Below are 13597 nucleotides of genomic sequence, written 5' to 3' on the forward strand. Positions count from 1 at the left end.
AATTATATATGTGTTTAGTTTACACTTCATGTGATGTTGATCAATGCCAAAATGGTGGAGTCTGTGTAAAGATTGGAATGTCCTACATGTGCAACTGCTTGACTGGCTACACAGGGATGTTGTGTGAAACAGGTAAGAACTAAAAAAAAAAACAAGTAGTGGTTTCAGACATGGTAATGTGTTTCTAAATTGCTACGAGTAGTAACAATTGCCATATTCTCACAGGAAGTACCAGTAGTGATGATGATGATGATGACAATAATTTCATTTTCTTGATAGCAGCTGCAGGAGGAGGAGGATTGCTTATTATATTATTGTTAATGTTTTGTGTCTGTATGGTCTGCTGTTGTTGTCGAAGAACTGATAAAAAGACATACAAAATTGGTGAGCAAGTGTCAGGATGCATTTTTACTGGATAATACACAGTTAGTATAAGGATGGCATTTGCAATGGAACTAGTACACCGACTGTTAATGGCTAAGCCTAGCAAACACTTACATACTAATGCATGATTGTAGCAGTAGTATGGACTGAAGTCTATTTAAAATCTCTTTTAAGTTTTCCTTCACCTGTTGTCTCAGAATCATTACTTGGATTATTACCAAGTATGTACAAAAAACTTCATACATGTAAATTGTGATTGCAATACTAGACTTCTAGTGTGACTGTGTTATTGGTATAAATCACTGTTCTATTAGTGTCCCAATGTTTTATGATTCTAATGTTTCAAGGTGGCTCCAAATTTTAGTTTGTTCAAGTAAATTCATGATTTGATCACAATAACCAACTCCTGCCTAAATAAATATACTTTCTTTACTATATAGTAAGTGATGTCTACATTTCCTTTACAGGTCCGACAATAACAACAATTCCCACTCATGAAATATCATCCTGTAATGATGGAATGATGGACAACTCATTGAAGATGACCAGCTTACCTTATCAGAATAAAAGCTACAACTACCAGGGGAAAAATGATAGCTTGAAACCTTTAGCACAAAATGACTATCAATATGTGGTCCGTCAACATAACACTAATTCTTCTTATAGCATACCGTAATATGTGATAGTCATAATTTTTATTAGCTAGCTGATTATAGTTGGCCGTAATTAATGTTTTTAAAAATTGTATTTGATCATGTCACTTATTTATAATTATAATTAAGCCATTATATGCTAATTGTAAGTATTCCCTATGTGCTGTGTAATACTATAGGTAGGTTTATCTAGGTGTAGCATAACAGATATTTACATAGTCTGCTATGCTGCTACTAATGTAATGTAGTATATAACTGCTAATGTATGTATTGTAATCAAATACTGTACAGAATATTATGTGTGTAATAATACAGTAATACATTTTCCTTATGTGGGTACGGATCTTGACTGGTAGTTATGTACCCATGCGTGTACAGTAGGGTAGCTTGGATAAGAACAATTAATGAGGTGCTACTGATAGAATGAGTGGTTAAGTAGGCACATACACTGTAATTATAACAAAATGACATTTTGATATAATAAATAGATGTTGCATGTACATCCTGGTGCATAGACAAGGCCTGTAGATTTTACCTGATACATACATGTATACGTATGTGTTATCTCTAAAACGATCATCTACGAATATTTTCAACATTTACACACACACTAGAGTTCAACTCTACATACTGTGATTATACTGCATACAGTGATGGTAAATGATGAAATTGTTATCTGGTCATGATCAACCACGTGCACATAACTACATTGTTAGTAGAGCAACTAAGCGAAAAAATCGTACTATTATATATAAAAGCACCAAAAACTTGGTACAACATTTGCTTAATTTCAAACTATTCCATTAGATATAGTTAAAATATCATATCATATCACACTCAAAGAACCTGAAAAGTAAAATCAATAGAAAATGTATTGGAGAAGCCATAAAGTGCTTAATAGAAATGACACTGAAACTTTTGCATCTGAATAGATGAGCAAGAAATGGTCATATCCAAAAGTTACAGTCATTAGCTTGCCATGTTAAGAAGCAGGGAGAGTCATGGTATATGAAGCCATAAATATGCAACATATTATTTCTATTGGATTGTGCCTGTATTTTTAACACTGAAATTATTGGCTCCATTAGTAGTATTTAAAAACAGATCATTTTACCAAATTTTGCTGATTGCACCTGTAAATTTGAAATATATTCATGCGATTTAAGCAAAACAAAGATTTTGAATGCACTTTGTATGGTTTCCTGACTAGCTAGAAATGAGCTTATAACCTATTGCTAGTATAAAAGTTTCAAAACATGACCTAAGGCAATGATTTTGATGTGGCACCATATCTCAAATGATTTGGTATAGCTAACTTTTCCACAGACAATTTGGTATTTTTATCACAAAGCAAATAAATAAACTAGTGTCCATTTGGTTCTACTTGGGGTACTTAGAGATAATGAGTTACTCTCTAGAATTCATATGGATATAATTACATGAAAATAACAAGGAGAAAACATCCTGACCACCTGGTAGACTCCTATAAGTGTTTGAGCGTAAATCGGATGGCTGTAGGTTCGAGGCTACCTAGGTCCAGTCATTGATTCTTTTCTCCTTTCTGCAACTTTTCAAACACACCTTATGTAGCTAAAGTCTTTGAGCAGGCTGTAGGACCAGGTGTCCTACAGACCTTCAGCACTTGTGCTGTAAAGCATTAATAAATAAATAAATAAATAAAACAAATGATTTCATCAAAACTTGTTGCTTAACCTATCTACTATCAAAATCCACCATCCATGTTACGGAATTTAATGGAAAATTAACTTACTAAACTCAATTAGTGGGTTCATATGATGAACAATGGGCACAGTTTGTGATCATACTGATGGTGAGCATTTTATTACGATAGTTTAGGAAAAAGTATGACATGTCTATAATAACACTACATTGTTGCTTATATTACTAGCTGACTAGATATTTTCCTACACAATATTTTGTACGTCAAAAGTTGAAGCTCACTAGTACCCATCCGTCTCCGGAAGTAAGCAGCAAAAATAGCATCGGCGCCCTGATGTCTGTAACTAGGCATTCCAACCTGATTTTTAAATTTTGGAAAAATGGACTTTTTATATGCTCAATGGATAGAGTATTGATTGCCGATCTCAGAAATATATAGTTTGTTGGGTTGGAATTAGCTACTTTGGTATGCACAGTGCTTAAAAACTGAAAAAGTACATTTTTTCTCATACATTTAAAGGGAAAAATGGCACAATTGAATCAGGAAGCCATCTAGCAATCTGGACTGTCTTGAAACTGCAGTTGCTTCTAGCTGCAAGTTTGTGCATGTAATGAGAGTAACTTCAGAACTTATCGGATCTCAGTGATCTTTCTATGCTTTGTGGTGAGCAAATATGTTTCACCTACTGCACACTTCTCAATGCAATGGTGTAACCCTTAGGCAAGTGGCTAACTCAAGTAACTAAAAACATCAAGTTAACAACTTATAAAGGTAAACAACTAAAGTGGAGGTGCCACCATGATGCAACAATACCTAAGGTGGAGTTGTGGTTACAATTATGGCATTGTTATGCCGACTTTGAAGTGGTTTATACTCAGGTTTGAGCTGATGACGCAGCCATCAGAAAATTGCTCTGGAGCTGAAAATCGCTAACCCGAGTGAAGTAACTGCGCATTTTAAAGTAAGCACCAGTGACTACCTTCCACCCGACAGTACATTTTTTAAATTTTAAAGTATTCTAGCTACATACATTACAAGGCTTGAAAAGAGTACAAAACAACACAAAACTTACGTATATGTAACGCGCACGATAAAACTAAGATTTTCATGATGATCAGCGTGTAGATAAACCCCACAGCGATTTTCATTCTAATTGGAGCTCGGACGACGGAGCAACCCCAAGTTACTGAGGATTTTCTGTCCGTTCGAACATTGCGTACTGCGTATCGCGTACAGCCGTATTACGTACTGACTTATTATCCATGTGAAGTAAGTCAAACACGCAGTACGCAATGTTCGAACGGACAGAAAATCCTCAGTAAACACGAGCTGTTATTTTGTGCGAAGGTTCTATTGGGGAATATACGGAGAATTTTTTATTTGAAAAAATCTCGGATACTGGAATACCTACTGTAACAATACCACGCCTATAATTTTAGCAATGAAGTTCTTAATAGACCTGCTCAGTACATTTTTGCTATTTAAAGACGTGGTGTGCATCCCGCTGGGTGATTTTTATCCGTTTGGCAGTAGGGATGGAGATCATGCCGTTGGAAGGAATGATGATGGATCATCAAGGCTAATTACGTTGGCCTTAAACTTCCCTTTCTTTGATGAAAACTTCAAGAACATCTATGTACGTAATCATATATGTTTTTGTATACGTGCATTCGCCTATAGATACATGCACCATTGCATTTATGATTCGGTATACACCTATCAATGTCATGCCCCACCCCCACCACGGGTACGGTGAGACAATACAGCGGATTTGACAAAGTCTAGTGTCAAATTCCTCAGTACTGGGGCTAAGAATTAAGCTTGTCAAAACCCCACTATGTCCCCACCTCGAAAGAGGGGTTTCTAGAGGAAATGATGTACCTATTTATAAATTAATTTTTGGTTTAGCAAACTACGGCTGTCAAAATCCCAGGGATGGGACAAGATATAGATGTCAAACCCCCAGTAGGTGTATGGGGGCCCCCAGGTGGAGGGTGGGGCTTGCAGAAAGGTGTAGGATTAAGGCCAAGCAAACTTGATTTATTGTTTCTCATCACTACCTGCATCAGTTTTCACACTCCACCACTGCAAAGGTGCTAATAGTGACGTATGCATAATATACTTGATGTGGCTATAAAGTTAACTTGTCTTATAGTACAGAAATGACCTCTTGCTACTCAACAAAGGGAATGTAATTTAACTCGTATTTGTTTTTACCTTTATAGTGACAGATAGCTAGCCTTCTGTTTATAGTCTCATGCCCAGACTCCTTTTCCCTTTTGTGTATATTTGGGTGGGGAAAAAGGTGCGGTGTAACTCCAATAGCCATATGTGTGGTGTGGTGTGGTATAATTCCTTGTGCCTGCTGCAGCTACAGGTGCATGAAACACATTCAAACACATAAGTTTCATTGTGTGTTCATGGATGTTTGCAGTTCTTTAACTAAATGTTATCTCACTAGGGACCAATGCATGTGAATACAGCAGGTCAAAATCTTTGGCAATAAAAATCCCACACTCCACCAGTGGTGATTTACTGAGGTATACACCAAAGGAGTCAAAACAGCAGGATCTCTGCTATGCTTGAAGAACTTTGACTAAATTCCAGCAATATATGTGCAATCCCGTGAGAAGGCTAACACCTATTAATACAGAGATTCAGAATCACGACGAGAATTAGGTGAGGCAAACTTGATTACATGTTTGTTTCTCATCCACAGAAACTGGGATTTGCATAGGGCAGGAGGTCATTTTTTCATTATTCATTAATTATCGAAGAAAATCACTGTAACATGTATAGTCTCACTTTTTTCCTTTTGTATTTGGGTGGGGGGAAAAGGGGGTCTTGTCGTATGCAAATCCCAGTTTCTGAGGATGAGAAACAACATGTAATCAAGTTTGCCTCACCTGATTCTTGTCATGATTCTGAATCTCTGTATTAATAGGTGTCAGCTTTCTCACGGGATTGTGAATATTCTAAAAGCCTTTGCTGGAATTTAGTCAAGGTTTTTCAAGTGTAGGTTGAATGCAGAGATTCTGCTGTTGTGGCTCCTTTGCAATTGGTGTATGCCTTGATTGCATGATTAAGTCACAGTGTGGGATTTTAATCGCCAAAGATTTTGACTTGATGCATTGGTCCCTAGTGGGATAACACTTAGTTATCATGAAGTGAATACCACCTGGGGTTCAAAATGGATGGGGACAATGAGTGAAAGCTGGAGAAAAGAATTATAGGGCTGTGCTGACTCCTTATCAACACAGCAACCTTTAGCCAAATGTACAACGCCATCTACCCCTCGTTGCTTTGAATGACAGGTCTATACCAAGGACAAAAAATACCATTTGAACAGCAAATTGAGCACCTCGAAAAAGTCAAATTTGCCTCATATAGTTTGAGGAATGCTCAGGCTTATTGCCAATAGCTATAGTCTGATGGTGTAGGTACAGTGGTTTTTGCTCACATGTTGTGCAATTTGTAAAGTCTGATGGTCATGTGATTTTTGCAGTTTATAGGTGCACTTCTACATTTATAATTTGACCAAAGAGTTAGGGTCGAGTTAGATTTTTTCTGCGCCTATTTTTTCCAGTATTTTTTCTGACTTATAGTGTTCAAATAAAAATTATATTGTTGAAGATCAATGAATATTCACACAGGCATGTGTGACTGTTCTATTAGAGCATCTCAATCATTTTCATGAAGTTGCTATTATTACTTGTCCGCTTCTCCAAAAATCCACCTATTTTGCCAGCATTTTGCTCTTTGCTTTTACCAGCAAATGTTTTGTCAGTAAAATTGGTACAAATGAATTGTGCTAAGCCTTAAAAGTGGATAAAAACCAGGTGCAAATTTTACAAGAATCGTTTACTTTGTGGCTGTGATGAAAGCACCGTATTTTTGTTTAAGTTGAATAACGTATAATTTGAGATATGACCGCCTTAAGGCATGTTTAGAACCTTTTAAAGTAACATTATGAGATGAATCAGAAAGCCATACAAGTGCATCTGAAATTTAAGAGACAGCTTGACTAATATAAATTTGTTTCTCGATAATATTAAATATGTTTCAAAAATGTAGTTAAAACAATGTTACAGTATACAGTAGTTTAGTGCAAAAATGTAGGTTCAGTTCAATAAAAGTAATACAATGCACATTTATGGTTTCACACAGCATGTATAGTTTTATGCTTTCAAGATAGAGACTTGACGACCTGAATGGACACCTACCTTGATCATCTTTTTAGATCTGATCATTCTTTACTGTCAAAAATGCAGCATTTCAACATGTGCACTTGTGCATTGTTGAGCACTTGTAAGACTTTCCAAACACTGTCTTCAGTGGGACCTGTATGATACAAACACCTTGGGACCAGTTATATGTGTACTATATAATAATACAAGGTTTTGGTTTATGGCAGCAATATATGTAACATAGCACTTTTTTGTTTTATCGTGACTATTGTTTATACAGTATTTTTCAATGTTGATGTTAAATATTTATGAATGTGGTAGCTTCGTCTATACTATGACCTTTGACATGAGGAATTGCAAACATCTTTGACCGATTTAAATAGCATAAAAATAGTTATATGTACTGTTATGTGCATATACTCCGCTTCTAAACTATCTCCTTCTTCACTGCACATTTTAATGCTGTCATCATCCTCATCAATAGGCAGTTTCTAAAGTGCTGGGGTCCTAATTCAGAGAAAAAGCTTCATCCCAATTATAATTCTCCACACACTGGGATATCTTTTTCATCAGAGACAAATTCCTGCACACAAAATCTGTTTACTGTCAATCTACACCCTCTTTATATCATTCAACTCAGTATCATTTCCACTGTCGCTATTGCAATCTTCAAAAGGGTCTATTTCACTTTGCAAGCCACCTATTGATCCCACTGAAAGTTGTTGTCCAATAGACCAGATATTTAAAGAATTTTTGATGGTATATATGTGGACCAGGCTTCACCTATCTACCTTACTGCTTGAAGAACAGTAGTTTTCTTTGTGACCTCAGAAAAGCAATGCATAAAATGTGGATAGCAACTAATCACTGTAGCGTATTCACTTACAAGTAAGGAAAAGTTAAAGTTAGATTAGGGATCAAAGATGAAACAAGTAATAAGTAGTGAAACAAGAAAGGTTGCCTATACTTGTAGATATACCTAGTTTCGTTACCTTTTTCTTTGATCCCTAAATCCAACTTAAATTTTTTCTACCTGTTTGTTTTCTTTCTATAACATAATTATGACTAATGAACCCGTGCATACTGCATCAATAGAAAGAATGGCACCAGGCATCTCGTAAAATTAATCTTGCATCTGAATGCATGCCCCAAACAATCAATTGCTGAAGAAGTAAAGTGACCATTATGCTTTGTCTTCAACTATGCTTCACCTGTTGGACAGAATTGCACAAGAAGAACACTCTCTAGAGTTCCTATGGATACATATACATGAAATTGACAAGGAGAAAACATCCTGACCACCTGGCAGACTCCTGTAAACGTTTGAAAGTTAATCACAAGGCCGCCCAAGTAGAGTCATGGATTTTTGTCTCCTTTCTCCACCTTTTCAAACATACTTTCTGTAACAACTTTAAACAGGCTGTAGGACCAGGTGCCCTACAGACTTTCAGCACTTGTGCTGTAAGCCTTAATAAATAAAATTAAAAAAACAGTATGTATAAGAAGCATCTTTGCAATCAACCCAGAAAAATATGGGTGATAATATAAGCATGCTAGCTAGCCTGCATGAGCCACAGAGAAGCTTTATTGCGTACCACAAATCAATACCTTTGGGTTGTCAGCAAAAAGACACAAAGGGGTAAGTTCATGATGTGTGCATAGTACATATTGCAGTATGCCAAAAGGCATTTGTTGGACTGAAGTGACATCTAAGAAACATTTTTGGCCACTCTGAAGACACTCTTGGGCTTGACCAATGCTGCCAAGATGCCATGAAGGAATTGTGAGACTGGTTTTGGGGTGATATATATATATATATATATTTTTTTTTTGCACAGAAAAGCCCAAACCTTCATGATCCCCAATATACAGCACTGTCATACTTTATGATATGTACATGTTAGCAAAATATTGTACATCGTTAATTTCAACACTTCAGGTGAACACTAATGGAGTGCTCAGTTTCATGGCTAACATTTCTCAATATACACCTGATTCATTTCCTTTGGATAACTCTCAAGAGCTCATAGCACCATACTGGGCTGATGTCGACACTAGGGGAACTGGTATAATCTGGTATAGAGATACTACTGATCCAGACTTACTTGAAAGAGCTGACAGTGAAATTAGACAAGCATTCCCTACCTTATTAAGGTATGAATCAGAATTTCTTTTCATTGCTACTTGGGACCATGTTGGATACTACAAAGAAAGAACGAACAAGGTATGCAGCTAGGGACCCGCCGATTATGCTCATTATTTTACCTATTATGCTATGCTGCACTGCTCAAAATTTTGCCTATTATACTTAAATTTATGCTCAATATTTACCTATTATGCTCAAATTATGTTCAATATTTATACCTCAGTTCCCATGTTTTTTCTAGTAAATTTGTTCTTTATGGGAAAACAGTAAGTTTCCGAAGCACAGACTCTGAATCCTTGCTTGTCAAAATGCATGTCACAGAAAAGATGGATATACTCTAATAGAACAGTCAGATGTCTGATTATTCTCTGACTGTTCTATTAGAGTATATCGATCTTTTTCTGTGATTTGTATTTGGTAAGCAAGATTTTATGGTAATGCACAAGTGTTCTGCCTATTTTGCTAGCATTATGCTCAATGCTTTTAAGCACCTATTATGCTTATTATTATGCCAGCATAATTGGCGGGTCCTTATTGCAGCTATATTTATGTACTGTGTATGGATATGCTTAAGTTATTAATTGAAAACTAAGTTAATAGTAAAGTTAAAGAAGGAACTATCTTTAACCTAATACCTATACACCAGAAAATTAATTGATTACATAATGTAGCTGCTATACAGGAATGAATACATGCATGTTCACAAGCTTATGTTTTGTTTGAAAAAGTCAGTTTAGGTTTCAGAGTGAATCATGGAACTGCATACCAAAAAGTGCATTAATTAACAGGGGTGGATCCATGTGCTGGCAAGAGAGGGATATATCCAAGTATATAGTAACTGTGAACTACAAGAGATTAGTTAGTAAAGTCTCTATCTAGACTACAATAAATGTGTACTCAGTTCTTAAATGACATGTACGTAAGTGTTCTAGGTGGTCTTGTAACAAAATTTAGAACATAAAGTCACATACAGTGTGTGTTGATTCTAAAGATATGTTTCTGGCTCAAATTCAAATGCATGTTATTGCAATGATAGCTTCATTAGAATACATGACTGCTCAAGTACATGTTAATTCATACTGCAACTTCCTAGGGCTGTGAAGAGAATGTGCCTGTGCCCTTGCTCTGCATTTAGCTGCATACATTCCATGTGTGTACTTTATTATATGCCATGCAACTTGGAAGGGGAGGGGAGCAACCTACTGCTGGATCTACTGATCGATTTGGAAATCATATCTTATTAGCTTTAGTGATTGACAATAGGTTGAGGAAAGTCATACAGAAATATTTACATGCAAAGTTGCTGCTCACAAGAATGTAAAAATTTTGTACACACCCTCAACTAACTGGCAAGAAGCAATTTTTCTGTTCAGGTTAGGCATTGCAACATGTATTCTTCTAAATTATGTACCTGCTTCAGATCTTAAAATCCTTGAATGCTGTTATGGAAAATTATTTTCACTCTTCATAATAATTCTAATGATTCTAGTACTAGTTGAAGTATTTGTATAATTACTCATCTACAGTGTTAGGACTAACCCAGTACTGCATTTTGCAATACTTATTATAATTTAATGTGGTACTTTTGAAGCAACCATAATCCATTCCTAGTATTGAGCAAAGTAATATTGTTATGTAACACATGTACTGTACACTAGTTATGTACGTAACTATGTGTTACAGTTAATCATTATAGCCATATATACAGTAGCTACATGTACCTCACCAGGTGTGTTACCAATGAAGTGGTCACTATACAATTACTTCAGAAGAATGACAGAGGTTATATGATTGCATGACAAAGTGTGTGCCCCCCCCCAAACTAATTACTACTGTATTAAACAGGTTGCCATTTTGTTTAGGTTAGTAGGTTTTAGCTAACTAACTAGCTAGCTAACTTACTATGCGCAAAGGTACTGGTTGACAATTTCACAGCTAGTTTGACTTTGGACCACTTTGGTTTCAGGTGAATTTGTAATCAATGCTAGTAAAATATGCATATTTTCATGAGTTTTATAAACTAATCTTGGCTTTAGTATTTACTAGAAGTATGGTTGGCTCCTCCACAAGGTCAGTGGGGGGGGGGGGGGGGGGGATTTGCCCCAAATGCTCCATATTGAATCCACTATTGTGAACAGCATGGTGCAGAGGACAAAACGTAATTGAAACAACAGATTCATGAATCCACTGTCATCACCTTGGCTGTCTGAAACTTCTGGAGCTGTACACCTAGCACTACCGGGACTTGCAGATAGAATGCAGGTGAATTTTGAACATTTTAAAATTTACTGTACATCAAATCTTACGACTTTTTGCTTCAAGGTATATACAGCATCATTACAGTGTTTTTTTCGGGTAAAATTTATTGCAAGGCTGTTTAAAGTAATTACAAAGCCATATCATTTCTTACTGATCCCTACTTATTAAGTACTACCGTACACTTATTAAGTACTACTGTACTTAATGATAAAGTATGTAGTATGTAGTATGTAGTATACATGTTTGTTTACAGTTCCTGTTTCATTAATGCAGACAAATACATTCCAAGCAGTATTGGCGACTAATGAGCTAAAGTCGTTTGTAATATTTCTGTATGCTGATAACAAGATTCAGTGGACAACTGGTGATGCCTCCGGTGGTAGTGGAGGATTAGGTGGTACTCCAGCTCAAGTTGGGTTCAATGCTGGAGATGGCCTACGTTATGCTACTGTCCCTCAATCTCAAACAAATGATATCATCAATATTGCGTCAACCAGCAACATTGGTGTACCTGGAGTATGGGTATTTAGGACAGACGAGGATGCTGTTGTAATAGCTGGATGTAGTGATTTGTACATACCTGATCCCTCAGTGGAGAATGGTAATGAAATCTTGTGCAACAGTTTTATATAAATAATCTTAGCACACACAAAAAGTAAGCGGAGAGCCAATAAAGTGGTTGAAAACAAATATTGCTTGCCTTGGTAAGAATTTTCTCAAAGCTACGTACACATCCTGTATTACAGACATACTGTAATTGTAGAGCTACAAATTATCAACGCTATATATAGACATTTTCTATGTACGTAGTGCAAAATTTTATATCATGTATACAGTGTTAATGTGGTTAGATGCAAGTGATCTCTAACTTTTATCATGCAAATATACAGTACGTATATCACAAAAAAAATTGGAAATTTTGCATTTGAGTAAGATCATGGAATAAAAAAAACAATAAAACAAGCTGCAGCTACAGTATACTATTATTAATAGTGCACAGTCATTTAATTCCACTTCTGAATCAGTCATCACTAGTCATGTCAATAGTATAACCATGACTTTCATTGCTTTTCATTTCTATAATCACGCAAAGTTTCTAATTTCCTTCTACGCATACACTGTACTGTACCTGTTAGTTTACTTTGCAAAAACATAATTCAATACTGGTAAACCAGCGCATACTGCAATGAAGAAAAGCAATGTACACATTACAGAATTGATGATGCAACTGAATGCACACCCCAACTATCAATAACTGAAGAAAGTAATGTGGCTATTCCACCTTGTTTACAGCTTTGTTATATCATGTTACAAACAAAGAACAGTACAAGAAGTGCTTCTGCAATTGACCCACATTACATACAATTCTCACAGAAGCCATAATTTGCTACCTGTGAATCAGCATCTATGCATTAATGGAGAAAGCAATGAGATCTTAAAGGAGACAAAGTTAAGTTCATAGTGTATGCATAAAAGAATGTGTTGAGCTGAAGTGACATTGAACAGCAAAGAAATTAAGACTGTAGTCTTAGCCATTGTTGAGTTATGCTGGCTGGAGGCATTGGCCAGTTAGTAGGAAGGTAAATTCAGAAAATGGAATTCCATATAAACTTGTTGGGAAGTGTTTGAGGGAACATTTGAGTTTGGTTGTGCCTAACTGCAATTCATTCAAGCCATTCTGCCAAGCTGCAATGAAGAGAAAATGAAGTTGGTTTTAGGGTAATATTCTGGGCAGGGAAAATCCAAACCTTTATAAATCCCACTACACAGTACTACTGTTACAGTACTGGATTTTCATTTCAGTATGAATGTACTGTAAGTACTCCATGGGAAAGTACAATAACATTACAGTAGTGATATATCAACCTCTACAGGGTTGATACATCACTGCCTTACTAAGTGACAGTCACACAATGTGTACACATGTACTGAATGTTTGCATAATACTTGTACACATGTGTTATTTTCTCTTTGTAGTAACAGACAGAGAAGTTACCACAATTTCGATAACACCATTTCCTCGTTATGGCAGTGTACTGGGAGGAACACTAATACAAGTGTTTGGGCCATGCTTTGATGCTCTTGTTAACAGCTCCATAACTTGTCACTTTGATGAAATACAAACAAGAGGTCTATACGCTGATGAAGATTATATAGTTTGTATTTCACCATCTATGGAATTTGTTGGAAGAGTCAGTTTCAAAATAACTGTTGCAGATTTCCTAATAGAATCTAAAAAAGTCGCTTTTTATTTGTGTAAGTTTAATCTATGCATACCTTGAAAAAT

General features: G+C 36.0%; 2 protein-coding genes across 3 annotated transcripts in view; both read left to right on the forward strand.

Annotated features, from left to right (window-relative positions):
* The window catches only part of LOC136261526 (protein mesh-like), a 79226-nt gene that overhangs the window by 7552 nt on the left and 58077 nt on the right, over nucleotides 1-13597 (forward strand). The window contains exons 10-12 of one of the 2 annotated variants that reach the window (XM_066055541.1): nucleotides 19-132; nucleotides 226-384; nucleotides 852-1364. The exons of the other annotated variant lie outside the window; for it this stretch is intronic. Of the exons in view, the coding sequence (XP_065911613.1) occupies nucleotides 19-132; nucleotides 226-384; nucleotides 852-1060 (482 nt within the window). The 3' untranslated portion in view covers nucleotides 1061-1364. Of the gene's footprint in view, nucleotides 1-18; nucleotides 133-225; nucleotides 385-851; nucleotides 1365-13597 lie in introns of those variants that run through there. 2 annotated transcript variants of the gene reach the window in all.
* Nucleotides 4142-13597, forward strand: part of LOC136261518 (sushi domain-containing protein 2-like) — a 32557-nt gene continuing 23101 nt past the window's right edge. The window contains exons 1-4 of the mRNA XM_066055529.1: nucleotides 4142-4354; nucleotides 8845-9129; nucleotides 11584-11911; nucleotides 13288-13566. Coding sequence (XP_065911601.1) covers nucleotides 4160-4354; nucleotides 8845-9129; nucleotides 11584-11911; nucleotides 13288-13566 — 1087 coding nt within the window. The 5' untranslated portion in view covers nucleotides 4142-4159. The remainder of the gene's footprint in view (nucleotides 4355-8844; nucleotides 9130-11583; nucleotides 11912-13287; nucleotides 13567-13597) is intronic.

This window comes from Dysidea avara, chromosome 1 (genome assembly GCF_963678975.1).
Source record: "Dysidea avara chromosome 1, odDysAvar1.4, whole genome shotgun sequence".
Lineage (NCBI taxonomy): Eukaryota > Metazoa > Porifera > Demospongiae > Dictyoceratida > Dysideidae > Dysidea > Dysidea avara.